The sequence below is a fragment of the Oncorhynchus keta genome, chromosome 35 (genome assembly GCF_023373465.1).
Source record: "Oncorhynchus keta strain PuntledgeMale-10-30-2019 chromosome 35, Oket_V2, whole genome shotgun sequence".
Classification (NCBI taxonomy): domain Eukaryota; kingdom Metazoa; phylum Chordata; class Actinopteri; order Salmoniformes; family Salmonidae; genus Oncorhynchus; species Oncorhynchus keta.
The window spans coordinates 22,628,825-22,644,146 of record NC_068455.1 but is presented as its reverse complement, the minus strand read 5'-3'; the positions used below and the strand labels follow the sequence as shown (position 1 = coordinate 22,644,146).

The following is a 15,322-nucleotide window of genomic DNA, read 5'->3' as shown; positions in this document are numbered from 1 at the left end:
TCATCCTCCACATCCAACACCCGTTCTGACAGTCACATTCTGTTAAATGTCCCCAAAGCACACACATCTCTGGGTCGCTCATCTTTTCAGTTCACTGCAGCTAGCGACTGGAAGGAGCTGCAAAAAAACACTCAAACTGGACAGTTTTATCTCAATCTCTTCATTCAAAGTCTCAGTCATGGACACACTTACTGACAGTTGTGGCTGCTTTGTGTGATGTATTGTTGTTTCTACCTTTGTTCCCTTTGTGCTGTTGTCTGTGCCCAAAAATGTGTGTACCTTGTTTTGTGTTGCTACCATGTTGTTGTCATATTGTGTTGCTTTCATGCTGTGTTGTCATGTGTCATGCTATGTTGCTGTCTTAGGTATCTCTTTGTGTAGTGTTGTGTTGTTTCTCTTGTCTTGATGTGTGTTTTGTCCTATTTTTCCACTTAATAGATTGTTTAACATTTTTAATCCCACCATCCTTCCCGGCAGGAAGCCTTTTGGCCTTCATTGTTAATAAGAATGTGTTCTTAACTGACTTGCGTAGTTAAATAAAGTTTTTTTTTAAATATACAAATAACAACTCTGTCAGGCAAGTTTTCTGAGAAGGGAGGGAGGGAGTGATACATGCTGCCTGTCCTGCAGTGGGAAAATGCGGAAGTGAGTGAGAAGGGTTTTCAGCGGCGGAGGAATACACCAAGCTATATAGACAGAGATCGCGAGAGATACACACCTTCAACCCATCAGTAGAGGTCCCGGGAACTGGTCAATCTCGTAGTCTAGTTTTAGAAAACTAACACATTCAGCGCCGACAGACATGGTGAGTATTATATCATATGCTGCGTTGGAAATATTATTTTTAATTCAATATAATTTCAAGCAAGCAATGGTAAGGTTTCCTCGTTGCATGAATGCATGCTTTTCCTGCAGAGGAAGATTCGCGTGAACCGTTGAGTGACGGTCGGAGTGGTCGTGTGTCGACGCTAGCTTGTCAGATTTTTGGGTGTTACATTATTGATTATAGGATCCTTCCTACAATTCCTATGCATTGCTGATTGTGTTTTTGATGGAGCGATATTTAAGACGAATGATAACTCAAGTATATTTTTGTCTGATGATGATCGAGGCAATTACTTCATGTCAGCGAGCCAGACCTGACTCCATGCGCCCGTGAAACAGTAGCATTTTACGGTTTTAATGTTTAACAAAACCCGTGTACTGATCCGGTAATGGAACGTGTTAAGATTCTGTAACATAATATATGTGTAATATAGAATGTGGGCTATCCAATTATGATCGATATAAAGCTGAACAACCATTGAGATTTTTATATTTTCCACATGCACAAGCGGACCTCTCAATGCAGCGAACAAATATCTGATGCGGTTCGAGGGAGCAGTGCATACGATCGACCGCTGTACCTATCGTACACCCGCCCCATAAAATCACTAATTCAGAATTATATACAATGTTCTACGAATTTGACAAGATATTTCGTTTGCCACTATGAACCAGCAGTTCACCAGATCGTGTATCATTTTTACTATGATCAGTCTTTTTCAGGTTCTATTAATGTTGTATGATGTAGAATGCATCGGTTCATTTATCTTTCTGCCTCAGGAGACAGGGTGAAACTCCATCTAAAGAATTAAAGTCTACGTCTTTGCAATATTAACGGAGTTTGATACACGCTGTCAGTCACTTTTTTTCTATGGTAATTACAAATAATTGATAGACTTGTTATACGATTTCTAAACACCAATGGCTTCAATTTGATCAAAAATATTATCTGTGACATTCTTGTATACTATTCGTCAGGCCGAAAGTGATATGGTACTCTTGGAATAACTGTAGCTGCCCTATCTCTGACATGACCGTGCATGTTTGATTTATGCCTTGGTCTTACCACTTTTTATACACAGATCTACATTGTTTCATATCATGTTGTTTTTCAGTTAGTAATTACCATTGTCACAGGAGGTTCAACCTCCAAGATACTTTTCTATCGCCTGTCTCCATGGGAGGGATTGGGTTGTATAGCAGCAGGAGAACAGCGTTAACCTGATTCTCAAAGTAAGTCATGTTCTTGTGCTCAATGCACACATTGTTTCTCCAAAAGCATGGAAGTACTGTCTCCACCAATGTGGGGATTACAAAGCTATGGATTGTAGTCTCTGAATCCGTGTGTCCACTGTTTCGGCCCTCGCTCGGATGTTTGATTGGTTGAGGTGGACAATCGTACGAAGGAATCTTTTTAGATTATTATTATTATTATTTTTAGATGTGTGTTGCTGTGCTGTGAAGGCGTGTACTAAAAGGTTGTGTCGACTCCACTCCCCTGCTCTCGTCTGTAGTAATGCCTCAGTAGACGGGTGGGTCCTCTGCTCTCTGCTGTAGTTGTGGGGACATTGACCCTGCCCCGCTCTAAATCAAATCATTTTCAAATGTATTGGTCACGCCACAGGATCCTGCTGTGTGCCCTAACAAGGAAATGAACGTGCTAGAAGACAGCCCCAGTGTATTGAGCTGATCTGCTCTATCAGAGTTAGTGTGGTGACTCCATGTAGAAAAGGCCATTGCACTGTCTGATTGGATTCTTGTTATTCTCGCTTTACTGGCATGGAATGGCCACAACCTAAATGCAGGGTGCCTGACAGCCTTGGCAGTGCCAGGGGGGGGTGCTCTTCTGTCTAGGGCTACCATTCTGTAACAATAAGTTACAAATTCAACAATAAGCAGCATAACCAATTGATGTCGATGTGCTGAATATTGCTGCAAGAGATTTATGAGCGAGGTTGGGTGGAGGCTATGAATCTAGACGATGACTAGGCACTATCACTGCACGTGACGTTACATGCTCATATGTAGGGGTAGTGTCTGATTAACTCCATCCCTCTGCTGTAGCTCTATGTTGGCGTCTGGTGCAAAGCATCACTTCTCATTTCTGAGATGTTGTACATGGTCCCTGTTCTAATAAACTTAAATACAAGTGGAGCTCCAGTCATGTGAGCAGACAGACACAGATGGGATGTGACAGGAAGCCCTCACTCCCAATCGTCTGTGTGTCACTACACTACCACCACCACATGGCCCTCAGGGACCACTTGTCGATGTGAAAGTGGCTATGCTGTAGCAGCTATGGTGTTTTTAGGTCTCTGGGCCAGGATAGGATAGCTGCAGCTATGGTGTTTTTAGGTCTCTGGGCCAGGATAGGATAGCTGCAGCTATGGTGTTTTTAGGTCTCTGGGCAAGGATTGGATAGCTGCAGCAAGCAGTTCTCTCTCTCATACCTAGGTTGTGCATTTCTTGCAAATCCAGGCCAGATTTCTGGCAGCCATGTGTGTTGGGGGTGTGTGTTGGGGTCTCGTTCCCTGCCCGAGGGGCCTGAGAGAGGGAGGTCCTGGTTGGGGTTCAGCAGTGTTTCATTCTGTGGGCTGGCCCTGAGGATCCAGTAGGGTGAGGAGCAGGAGGAGGACCTCCCTTCTGGGCACACTGCCAGAGAATGCTGCTGCTGCCAATGCTCAAGGAACCCAACAGAGGGAGAGAGACAGACGGAGCCACGGACAAGAAAAAAGGACAGTACAGGACTGGGAAAGAGTGTACAAACAGAGGGGTGTAGGTAACACCAGAGAAACAAACATGCAAGCAAAGACAAACCGATAATGCCAAAAGTAAAGAAGGCCTACAGGTTCAGGGAGAGAGAAAGAGGCTAAGGGCCTAAGGATGGTTCAGAGAAAAACACAGCCATTGTATAGTCTAGCCCTAAATTAAAGCCTATGTATCACAGTGCGGTACGGTGTTTCCACTAGGATTTTCTTTAACAACAAAGGGGGGATGCGGCGGATGGGTTCATCTTGTGGCAGACAGCCGTCAGCTTAAGCATCTAGCCTCTGACCCTGGATGCTGTGGCTCTGTCTGTCCAGCTAGCCTGGCAGGGGACCCTAAGCTTCATGTGACCAGGCCCTAATCACGGAAATTATCCTTCAGACCCCCTCGTTGGTTTTTGTAACTGTATCACTGCGCTGACCGTCCGGATTGTGGTCGGCGGGGTGGCGAAAAGCAAAACACGATACATTAACCCCAGTGCTTCTGTTGAAACGTCCCATGTGTAAGTTAGGATTCCCAAAGATATCCAGTACAGACAGCAGCCCCAATGTTAGGCTGCCGCTACAGTACAGGGGAGGTAGCCAGTCAGTCACATCACTCCATCACTGCAACCGTACCTCAGGCTTCAGGTCAGGTAAACCCTGCTTCTTTATCAGTCTAGTCCTCCTCTCTGTCTGGTGCGTAGTTCAGCCAGCTGAGCCCCACTCCCCAAGACTTGACACCGCTCCCCACGGCTAGCAGCCAGAGACCTGACCTGCACAGCTCCAGTCATCCAGACAGGCAGGCTGAGGAGCCAGAGGAGAACCATGTTGCCCAAGAAGGCACCCTGCTACCAGGACGATGACCTGGTTTCTCTGTCCATGTTATATGAGCTTCTAGACCAGCAGCAGTTCTTCTATAAAGAGTTGATTGAGCAGCAGGAGAGGAACTACAAGTCCTTCCTGCAGATTCTGGTGGACTCTACCAATAGTCGCATCGATAGCGTGGTCAAAGACGTACAGGACATGAAGAATGGCTTGCAGATCACCAAGACCGAGCTGGGGGACATCAGGTGCCAGGGCAACATAAACACCAAACGTGCGGAGTGCCTGGCCGAGGGGCTGGTGATTGTGCGAGAGGCCATGGATGTCGTCCCCTCCAAGGCCGGGGGGTCCAATGGGAAGCCCAAGAAGGGTAATCTACTTCTGGACTGCAAGCCAGAAACGAGGATGGCAGATACCTGGCAGGACCAGCCTAAGGCAAAGAGGCTGGTAGCCGACCTGACCGACCTGCATTTTGACGAGTTTCAGGTCCCAACGCTCTGCTATGCCTTCTGAGTGATGGGGAAGCTGAAATTGGTTGAATACTGTATGAGTGATCTGATTGGTTAGTTGCTGTGGTGTGCTCCGGTTACTGTATGAGTGATCTGATGTGGTAGCTGCTGTGGTGTGCTCCGGTTACTGTATGAGTGGTGGTGGGAATGGAGATAGTAGAACAGGCTCTAATTTTGGACGGTTCTCTTTAGTAGACGTGTAGAGTGAGAGCAGATTTTGTGGGGAACATGGCTGGTTGGGTGTGAAGTGTTCTCTAATTGTGACTACCACTGTCTTTACTGTCCTCATGCATTGTGTGTTTACTGTAGGCATATATTAAATTGAAGTGGGAAATGTGTCCTGCATACCTCCGTAGAGGGAGGCGTTTCATCCCAATGTCATCATTGTATTCATATCTCGTCAGCAGATGAGCAGTGTTGCTGAAATGTAAATATGAGATCCACTGTGTGATGACTCGTAGAGAACAACCGATAATATCGGCACGGACGATTTCCCCATTATAGCGCGAGCACCCTGTTCTCTCATAACTCCTGCAAGTAGGCCAATCTGGAGGCGAAACAAATCACACCTGTTTAGGCGAGGTGCTGGCTGGCGGAGTAGAACACCTGTTTAGGCGAGGTGCTGGCTGGCGGAGTAGAACACCTGTTTAGGCGAGGTGCTGGCTGGCGGAGTAGAACACCTGTTTAGGCGAGGTGCTGGCTGGCGGAGTAGAACACCTGTTTAGGCGAGGTGCTGGCTGGCAGAGTAGAACACTTGAAAAAGAAAAGGCGAGCCGCACACTCTAGGAGCTCAGAAGCAATAATTTAATAACCAACTTTTCGACCGACAAGCTGTCTTCATCAGGGTATAATGTTCAGTAGGCCTAACATGGACCCAAATGAAAGGGAATCAGATTGTTTGTCACGTGTAGCCCCAAAGACTACTGGACTCAGCCAAAACAAGCTCAATAACTCCATGCATGATCCCATTGAATATGAATTCACCTGACCTATCTTGATTTACTCAGTTTATCAAGAGATTGACCATTTTAAATAGATGACCGTTAACTTGTTAAAAATAAAGTCAAATGCATTGTATAGTTTTATAATTGATTTGTTATTGCATAAATGGTTGTCTCTGGAAAAAGTTATTGTAAAAATTGTATTTATTATCGGCATAAAGTATTGTCCATTGACCTCCTTGGTCGTTTTCTAGGGATGAGCAGAGCGGCAGAGGAGCCAATCAACATGCATGTTAAACTGCTGGGCAATGATTGGCCTGGCCTCTCCTCCGTGGCATTGTAACAGCACAGACAGACAGGGTGTCTTCATCACCAGGTTACTGTATTCTCTGCTCTGCCTTAGCTGGATCGTTACCTTGGCTACATAACATCTGATCTCTTGCTCAGAGATCACTGGCTAATATCTGCTGCTCAGAGGTGGGCTAGGATGGAAAGGGAAGAAATTGGGCAGTTTTCTGTAGTGCTGCTTGTGTTCAGTCGTTATCCAAAATACAATGCCATTTATCTTCTTTTTTTCTCCTCTCTGTCCTCAGGCTGACCAACTAACAGAGGAGCAGATTGCCGGTAAGCAGTTCAGCACACACACATTTGAGCTGTGAATGAATATTTAATGTGAGTGAGGCATGTCTGCTAGCTCCTGACCACTGATGAAAACATGACATTAGCATCATCACTAACGGCTACACAAAGTGGTGGACCAACACGCACACACAGAGGGACATTCCTGTGCTGTTGCCTCTTCAAAAGGTTGAAGGAATATACAAATCACTTATGCAGTTTGTTCATGTTGTATGGTAATAAGTTAATTTCCTACAAGTTGAATACATTTTGAACATTGTTGAATTGTGTTTTAATGTCTGGATTTCGTGATTCCAGCCGCGTTCTCAACGCAGATTTTATACGGCCCTAATAATGGGCAGATACCTCACCAATGGCAGACAGAGACTTAGCAGACATACCTGTTGTTGACAATACTTTTATCCGCTCACCTTTACAATGAACAAATGTAATCTTTTCAAGTCTTTCCATAGCCCAGGAGGTCAGGCTTAGGTGTGATTACTGGTTGAAACCTTAACTTAATTAAGTAGCCTACACTTTTAGAAAAGTAATATTCTTTATAGAACCAAAAAGGGTTGTTTTTTTTAATCTATGGAACCCCTAAAAGTGTATATACATGGAACCCGATGGGTTCTTCTTGACTGAACCAAAATTGGAATACAGAACCCTGTATGGTGAAATTTTACATGAGATAATCTACCAAAATTGAGACTAAATGCTCTGCAGACTTATCATTTTTCTGATGTAGATTAGAAGAACAATTGACATGCAGTTGTCAGCAGCAGCAGATGAGAAAAACATGGTGTGTTAAGTCATGTCATGATTAACTAGGCTATTGAATCACCAAGACTTATTATAAATCATTTAGATACATACCTCTTCTTAGTCAGCCCATAGCCCATCACCTGCATTCATCAAGGGTCAGCAGCAGTCTTCAAATGGCTTCAGGAAACAGTCCCCTCATTTGACTTCATACTGAAATAAAGTAACATTTAGCTAATTGCAATGTCAGGCTAGGTCTGTAGCTCTATTTGGCGTATTCCATTATGTTTATTTGTAAGCATTGGCTGGCTAGCTTGTAAAGTGGCTAATACAAGTAGCCTAGCTTTTTCCTGTCTGGTTAGATGGCTAGCTTACATACGGTGCTCAAATTCTAATAACTTTTAGTTATCTAGCTATAGCTTATGTGACTTTAGCTTCATATATATTTGAATGAAATCATCAACTTTGCTTAACTTTTTAATAAATAATAAAAGAAATAATAATAAATGTAAAACATAATGTGCTTATTTGTAAGCTACACTACGTGACCAAAAGTATGTGGACTCTAATTCCAATATCATAGGCATTGATATGGAGTTGGTTCCCCCCCTTGCTGCTATAACAGCCTCCACTCTTCTAGGAAGGCATTCCAGTAGATGTTGGGGACTTGCTTCCATTCATCCACAAGGCCTGGCTCCTCGTAGTTGGCGTTCCAATTCATCCCAAAGGTGTTTGGTGGGGTTGAGGTCAAGGCTTTGTGCAGGCCACTCAAGTTCTTTCACACTGATCTTGACAAACCATCTCTGTATGGACCTGCTTTGTGCATGGGGGCATTGTCATGCTGAAATGAGAAAGGGCCTCCCCATACTGTTGCCATGAAGTTGAAAGCACAGAATTGTCTAGAATGTGGACACCCCTTCAAATTAGTGGATTTGGCCATTTCAGCCACACCTGTTGCTGACAGGTGTAGACAATTGATTTCACAGCCATGCAATGACCATAGAAAAAACATTGGCATTAGAATGGCCTTACTGAAGAGCTCAGTTTGTGACATTTTGAAAAAATGTCTAAAATCCTGATTTTGCTTTGTCATTATGGGGTATTGTGTGTAGATTGATGGAATAAAACTATTTAAGCCATTTTAGAATCTGGCTGTAACCTAACAAAATGTGAAAAGGGGATGTGGTCTGAATACTTTCCGAATGCTCTGTATAACCTCAAAGAACCCTTTTTTTCAAAGAGGTTAGATAAGATAAGTCTAATCAAAATGTATTGGTCACATGCGCCAAAATACAATGGGTATGCTTGCTTACAAGCCCTTAACCAACAATACAGTTTAAAGTAACATGATTAAAGCGCAGCAGTCAAATAAAGATAGCGAGGCTATATTCAGGAGGTACAGGGGCACTGTTTAGTCAAGGTAATTGAGATAATATGTACATGTAGGTAGCATTAAAGTGACTGCATAGATGACAAACAGAGTAGCAGCAGCATAAAAGAGGGGGCCAGGCAATGCAAATAGTCTGGGTAGCCATTTGATTAGTTGGCTTATGGCTGTTAAGAAGTCTTTTGGACCTAGACTTGGCGCTCTGATACCACTTGCTGTGCGGTAGCAGAGAGAACTAGGGTGGCTGGAGTCTTTGACAATTATTTGGGCCTTCCTCTGACACCGCATGGTATAAAGGTCCTGGGTGGCAGGGAGCTCAGCCCCAGTGATGTATGGAGGCTGAGCAGTTGCCATACCAGGCAGTGGTGCAACCAGTTAGGATGCTCTCGATGGTGCAGCTGTAGTAGAACCTTTTGAGAATCTGGGGACTCATGCCAAGTCTTTTCAGTCTCCTGAAGGGGAATAGGTTGTCATGCCCTCTTCACGACTGTCTTGGTGTGTTTGGACCATGGTAGTTTGTTGGTGATGTGGACACCAAGGAACTTGAAGCTCTCAACTTGCTCCACTACAGCTCTGTCTGAGAATGGGGTGTGCTCAGTCCTCCTTTTCCTGTAGTCCACAATCATCTCTTTTGTCTTGATCACATCGAGGGAGAGGTTGTTGTCCTGGCACCACACAGCCAGGTCTCTGACCTCCTCCCTATAAGCTGTCTCGTCGGTGATCAGACCTACCACTGTTGTGTCATTGGCAAACTGAATGATGGTGTTGCAGTCGTGCCTGGCTGTGCAGTCATGAGTGAACAGGGAGTAGAGGGGACTGAGCACGCACCCCTGAGGGATCCTCGTGTTGAGGATCAGGGTGGCGGATGTGTTGTTACCTACCCTTACCACCGGGGGGTGGCCCGACAGGAAGTCCAGGATCCAGTAGCAGAGGGAAGTGTTTAGTCCCAGGGTCCTTAGCTTAGTGATGTGCTTTGAGGGCACTATGGTGTTGAACGCTGAGCTGTCAATGAATAGCATTCTCACGTAGGTGTTCCTTTTGTCCAGGTGGGAAAGGGCAGTGTGGAGTGCAATAAACATTGCATCATCTGTGGATCTGTTGGGGCGGTATGCAAATTGGAGTGGGTCTAGGGTTTCTGGGATAATGATGTTGATGTGAGCAATGACCAGCCTTTCAAAGCTCTTCAATGGCTATAGATGTGAGTGCTACGGGTCGGTGACTAATTGTCTAATCAAGTTTTTACTGTAGCTCAGATGTTATTTTTTTTATTTTTTATTTTTTTTCCCTTATTTTAATTTTGGACACCATCTTATTTTCTGCAGAGTTCAAGGAGGCATTCTCCTTGTTCGATAAGGACGGCGATGGCACCATCACAACCAAAGAGCTGGGCACTGTGATGAGGTCGCTGGGACAGAACCCCACAGAAGCTGAGCTGCAGGACATGATCAATGAGGTCGATGCTGATGGTGAGTTCAGCCTGCTGGGGTCCAACAGTGTAGGGTGAAGTTGCCCCAGATGCTGATCTTGGTTCAATTGATAATTTTCACCTGTAATGGTTAGGATTGGGGGAGGGTAAGCTGATCTTAAGTCTGTAGCTATGGGGAAACTTCACCCTGGAGTGTGTCCAACTAGGGTTGTAAAGTTCCAGGTTTTCCAGAAATCCTAGGTGGTGGATTCCTGGAATTGGGTGAGAATCCTTCAACTGGGATTTCTGGAGAAGCTGAGAATGTAAGTAAGGAGTGGCAGAAGTACTACTCTATTTCCTTGGGCTGTGTGTGTGTCGGTTCAGTCACTATAGTTAACCAGCATGTAGTCCTAAAAACAACGTAACCTCTGGTTCGTTCAGCCATTCCTATGGTGAAAGAATAGGGTTTTGGGATAAACGCTGAAAATAAGGTCTGAGGTAAACACAGGCTTATCTTATTTGTTTTGTTCTGAGATATCAGTCAACATGACCTTTTTATGAACAATGAGACCTTTTTATGGGCTTTTTTTTATTATATAAATCTTTCATAATTCACTAAGTTACGTTAGCCGATGAAGATTATCTCATTGATCAAATTTTATAAGCTCTCCTAAACCTGTGATTTAACACACACTTTATTTTCGCAGTGTATCCAAAAACGAAACTTTCCCATCGGTTTTATCCAATGAAACATGGTGGAGTTGGTGCATACAAAAAGTCACCATTACTATGGCTCTCTATACTAATCTCCCTTCTGGAAGTCAATCTGATGGTGATGAGTAGTGATTCTTATTGACCAGTTATTGATAGAGTTCCTGATGCGTTCATCCATGTCCTAACTTGTGTTAGTGCATGGACTGGAGGTGTTCCCATTGAACACCATGTCTCCTCTCTGCTTGTCGGTCACTATCTAGGTCAGGCAGACCGAGCGGCTGGCTGCAACAAAGCCAGTTAAATAACCGCAGTAGGTAATAATGGCCTAGTGAAATCCATGACATAATCCGCTCTGCTCTGCTGGGCTGTACATTCTCTGAGGCCCCACGGCCCAGGGAAATAGTTCACATCAGCTGTGGTAGACCCTGCCTACACACAAACAACAGTAGCAGTCCAGTTATTCACACACTGAGGAAGGTGAAACAGCCAGTCTGTGCATTATACGGCCCTATATAAGTAATGTAATAGTCAGACACACACACACACACACACTAGGGACATGCAGAGTGGAGAACAGATGTGCATTGATTCACTGGGGAACTGTATGTCAGCCATGTACCACCAGGGGAGGGGACAGCTGTGTGCTCAGGAGAACAGTCTTCCCCAGGAATCACACATGATCACACACTTAAACAGCTGAGGGCTGCTGGGATTTTTCAGCCATTTAAATACTTGGGCCTAATTTTTTTGTTTGTTTTGGGGCCGCTTAAGTCGAAACAATGTAGGGTAGAGAAACGTTTCAATGTAAACGGCTAAAACCAGATATAAAGTATGTAGAAAAGATAATGGACTTATAGTTTTTTATAATATAACCTTTGAGAAGTAAATCGCTTAAATAAAATCTAGAATCAGTGAGAATTTGAAACATTTCAAAAACTATTAATTTAAAGTATTGATTTTTGTTTGAGCAAAATAACACTGCATTGGCCATGGCAAAATGCATAGAATTGCAGGAAATTTGGTTAAACATGGCTAAATGTCTCTACACTACAAAGATGGGGGGGGGGCCTCAAATGTTCTCTCAAATTTGGCTTTGCCCATTGGCATGCCCCCTGCCACACCCACCACCTAAGCCCCTTTTTGATCAATAAAAAAACCCTTCCTAAGCCCCCCTTTTTTTTTTATCCAGAAAAATCCCTCGACTGTACCTCCTATTACACTGTTGTCGTAGTCTTCCGTACACAGCCCACTCTAGACAACGCATGGCCTGTTACAACTGGGGTTTTAATCCCAGATAAGTAACTATCAATTCTGCCTATCCACTTCTACTGGTCTCCCCCTTTCCAACGGTCTACAAAAAGCAAGCCAAACCCTCTCTCTCTCCACTTCCTCTCTCCCTCTCTCAATCTCCCAGGCAATGGAACCATTGACTTCCCAGAGTTCCTTACAATGATGGCCAGGAAAATGAAGGACACAGACAGCGAGGAGGAGATTCGCGAGGCGTTCCGGGTATTCGACAAGGTAAGAATTGTTTGTTTGACTGATTTTATTTATTCACCTCATGTATACATTGCCTTTGTTTGTCAAGCAGTATATGGTCAGTGATATCCTGTATGGTTGCTCTTACTGCATACATAAATTACATTGGTATGTTAAAGTGCCTTTGTAAAAGGCAGGTGTGTTTACTGTGAGGTCACACACTCCTCACATGGTCTCCCCTGCAGGATGGGAATGGCTACATCAGTGCAGCAGAGCTCCGTCATGTCATGACAAACCTGGGAGAGAAGTTAACAGACGAGGAGGTCGACGAGATGATCAGAGAAGCCGACATCGACGGAGACGGACAGGTCAACTATGAAGGTAAGAAGAGGACAATGGAACTTTTCTCTCCCGATCTTGTTCTGCTGTGAGGGAGTGTACAGTAGTTCTCAGCAGTGTCCCTATGGGGGGCCTTGAGTCAGGACAGCTGTCACCCACTCAGTCAACTTCACCATGCTACTGTACAGTAGAGCCAGTCTTTTGTTTCTACTGCTCCCTGCATCCCTTCTCTACAGCTCTCATCCACCTCTTCTCTCATCACTTTGTACTGCCCGATTCCCCCTCTTCACTCTACCACTCTCATCCCCCTCTCTACCACTCTCATCCCCCTCTCTACCACTCTCATCCCTTTCTACCATCCTGAGCCCCCTGTTCTTTCTTATATAATTTGTCCATCTCTCTGTAATGGGATGTTGGACTAAACAGTCTCCTATGACGCTGACTGATAACAGTTTAATTTGTTTTATGAGCTGTATGTCTTGATTTGTCTGTGACATGTTTTATTTAATTATGTCTGGATCTGTGAAGTGTAATTGCTGGTTTGATCAGTTGTTGGTTGGTTTCTGTTTGTTCTCATGTCTATTTTGTTTTTGCTTTGCTCTTTGTCCACAGAATTTGTACAAATGATGACAGCAAAATGAAGCTCTCCTACCCTTCTCCTGGCCTCCTTAGAAGACAAAAAAAAAATCAGTCACATGTTTTACTTACCTCTTGCAAAAATCATACTGTTTCTGTATAGAAAACATAACTGAATGTTGAAAAATGACAAATCTGTCCACATAAAATAAGTTTAAAAAATTAAGCAAAAATAAATTAAGCAAAAATAAATTATCTGCATGTACTGGTTAGTGGTCCTGTCCCCAAAGATGAGTTTAGACATCAGTAATAAGATAAAATAATACCTGTAAACAAAATGTCAACAACTAAAGAAAGCACTTGGTGAACTGCCTATTGGTTCCAGTTGCTAGTGGTAAAGTTTGGGCTGACCATTTTATATATTTTTCTGTTCTTCATGCATGCAGCTTGAGACTGGTGCCGCAGTCTGGCCAATGGGCTCACTCTGATTCCACAGCGGTACCATGGGTACCGTTGGTGGGTTTTGGTGCAGTCTATATTGAGAGACGAGCTCACGAGATGGGGATGGGAAGTCCTACTAAACCACCGGAGGTTAGTGCACCTTAATTGGGGAGGATGGGCTTGTGATAATGGCTGGACCGGGATGTGTGGAATGGTATTAAATGGCTCAAACGCATGGTTTCCATGGTTTCCATGTCTTTGATGCCATTCCATTCACTCCATTCCAGCCATTATGGGCTGTCCTCCCCTCAGCAGCCTCCACTGTACTAAACTCGCATAGAGATGGAATTAATGGGACCTTTAGCAGTTTGCTTAATTCATTACAAAAATTAATATTTTTAAGATGAACATTTACAAAATAAATACATTTAGAACTATGTTTGGCATGTTGGGAATATTTGGAGTTCTGTTTCCTTGTTGTGCGTGAAACTTTGGGTAGGATTCAAGGGTGGGAGGTGGGCTGGAGATCTTTTTACCTGCTAGGGGAAGTCTTTGTTTTTTTTGGCAAGGGAATGCGGATGTACCGTCAATGTTTCTACCTTCTGTTTCTCGACTCTGACCATGGTTGCGTGTGGGTTTTGAGTGACCTACAGCACATCATAGGGTCTTCAACCAACACCAGAGTCTTCTCTAGACTGTCCATCTTGAGTTCAGTTTACCTTCATTCCAAGTTGTACATGCTAGTCTTTGATTATAATTTTTTTTTCAATAAAATACCATGAACTTAACCTTAACTCTCCCACCCTTTCCTTTGTGTGCTTTGTGCATGCACATCTGTTTGTTGCGACACTGAGTGATCTTGTCTTACATTAGAATAGGACAGGTTTGATAACTCAAATGTCTCTCCTTTGAAGATTCTGTCCTTTTTAACTTATTAACCTCAGTCTTAAACCATGTATGGAATTGTTTTAAGATTGTAATACCAGGGATCATTTAGCTATTTAATTTGGAATTTTAGGACCCATTTTGATATAAAGCTAAAATATTGAATTTGGCCATTACTACTATAGCCCATAGAAACGCATTGAATAACAGATTCTTAAATGTCAAAAATGTATCAAGGTTTTGAGGTGTCTGGCCTATATCTAGGCGATCTAAGAAAGCTCAGGAATATTTTTTTGGGACACCTATTTAACCCTTGTTTTTGTTGGGACAAACCTACCTCCATTATTCCGTTCGTTTTGTATCGGTTACCTTCAGGTGAGTCCTGTGACACTTGTGGGGGTCGACGAGCAAAACTGAGTGGGGTGATATTAGTTTGTAGCCCAAACAATTCGGATGCTACAGACAGTTGGTACATGAGCGTTACGGACTTCAGACGATTCCAGTGGGACCACTCGGCCACCTTCCACTGCAGATGCGGAAGGCCGACATGGGCAGATGCGGTGGATTGAGATGCAACAAAAAAAAACATCTCTAGCTTAAGTAAACTGCAGATGTTTTGTATATGTTACTTAGACTCTTAGGGATTCATTTTCATTGAACCTTTTATTTAACTAGGCAACTCCGTTAAGAACAAATTCTTATTTTACGATGGCGGCCAAACCTGGACGACGCTGGGCGACTTGTGCGCCGCCCTATGAGTCTCCTGATCATGGCCAGGTGTGATACAGCCCGAGATAAAACCAGGGTCTGTAGTGACTCCTCTAGCATTGAGATGCAGTGCCTTAGAACGCTGAACCACTCGGGATTAATGC

The 15,322-nt window shown here is 43.8% G+C and overlaps 1 protein-coding gene across 1 annotated transcript; it reads left to right on the top strand.

Moving 5' to 3' along the window:
• The first annotated feature begins 646 nt into the window (after positions 1 to 646).
• LOC118368145 (calmodulin-1) lies at positions 647 to 14,353 on the top strand. Its single transcript, XM_035751963.2, has 6 exons — positions 647 to 805; positions 6,438 to 6,468; positions 9,934 to 10,077; positions 12,145 to 12,251; positions 12,455 to 12,590; positions 13,161 to 14,353. Exons 1-6 carry the CDS (start codon positions 803 to 805, stop codon positions 13,187 to 13,189), a joined length of 450 nt encoding a protein of 149 aa, XP_035607856.1. The 5' UTR covers positions 647 to 802; the 3' UTR covers positions 13,190 to 14,353.
• Positions 14,354 to 15,322: the final 969 nt, after the last annotated feature.

Coding starts and splice junctions, on each gene's coding strand:
- LOC118368145 (XM_035751963.2), top strand. Junction 6,469..9,933: donor AACAGAGGAGCAGATTGCCG/GTAAGCAGTTCA, acceptor TATTTTCTGCAG/AGTTCAAGGAGGCATTCTCC. Junction 10,078..12,144: donor CAATGAGGTCGATGCTGATG/GTGAGTTCAGCC, acceptor TCAATCTCCCAG/GCAATGGAACCATTGACTTC.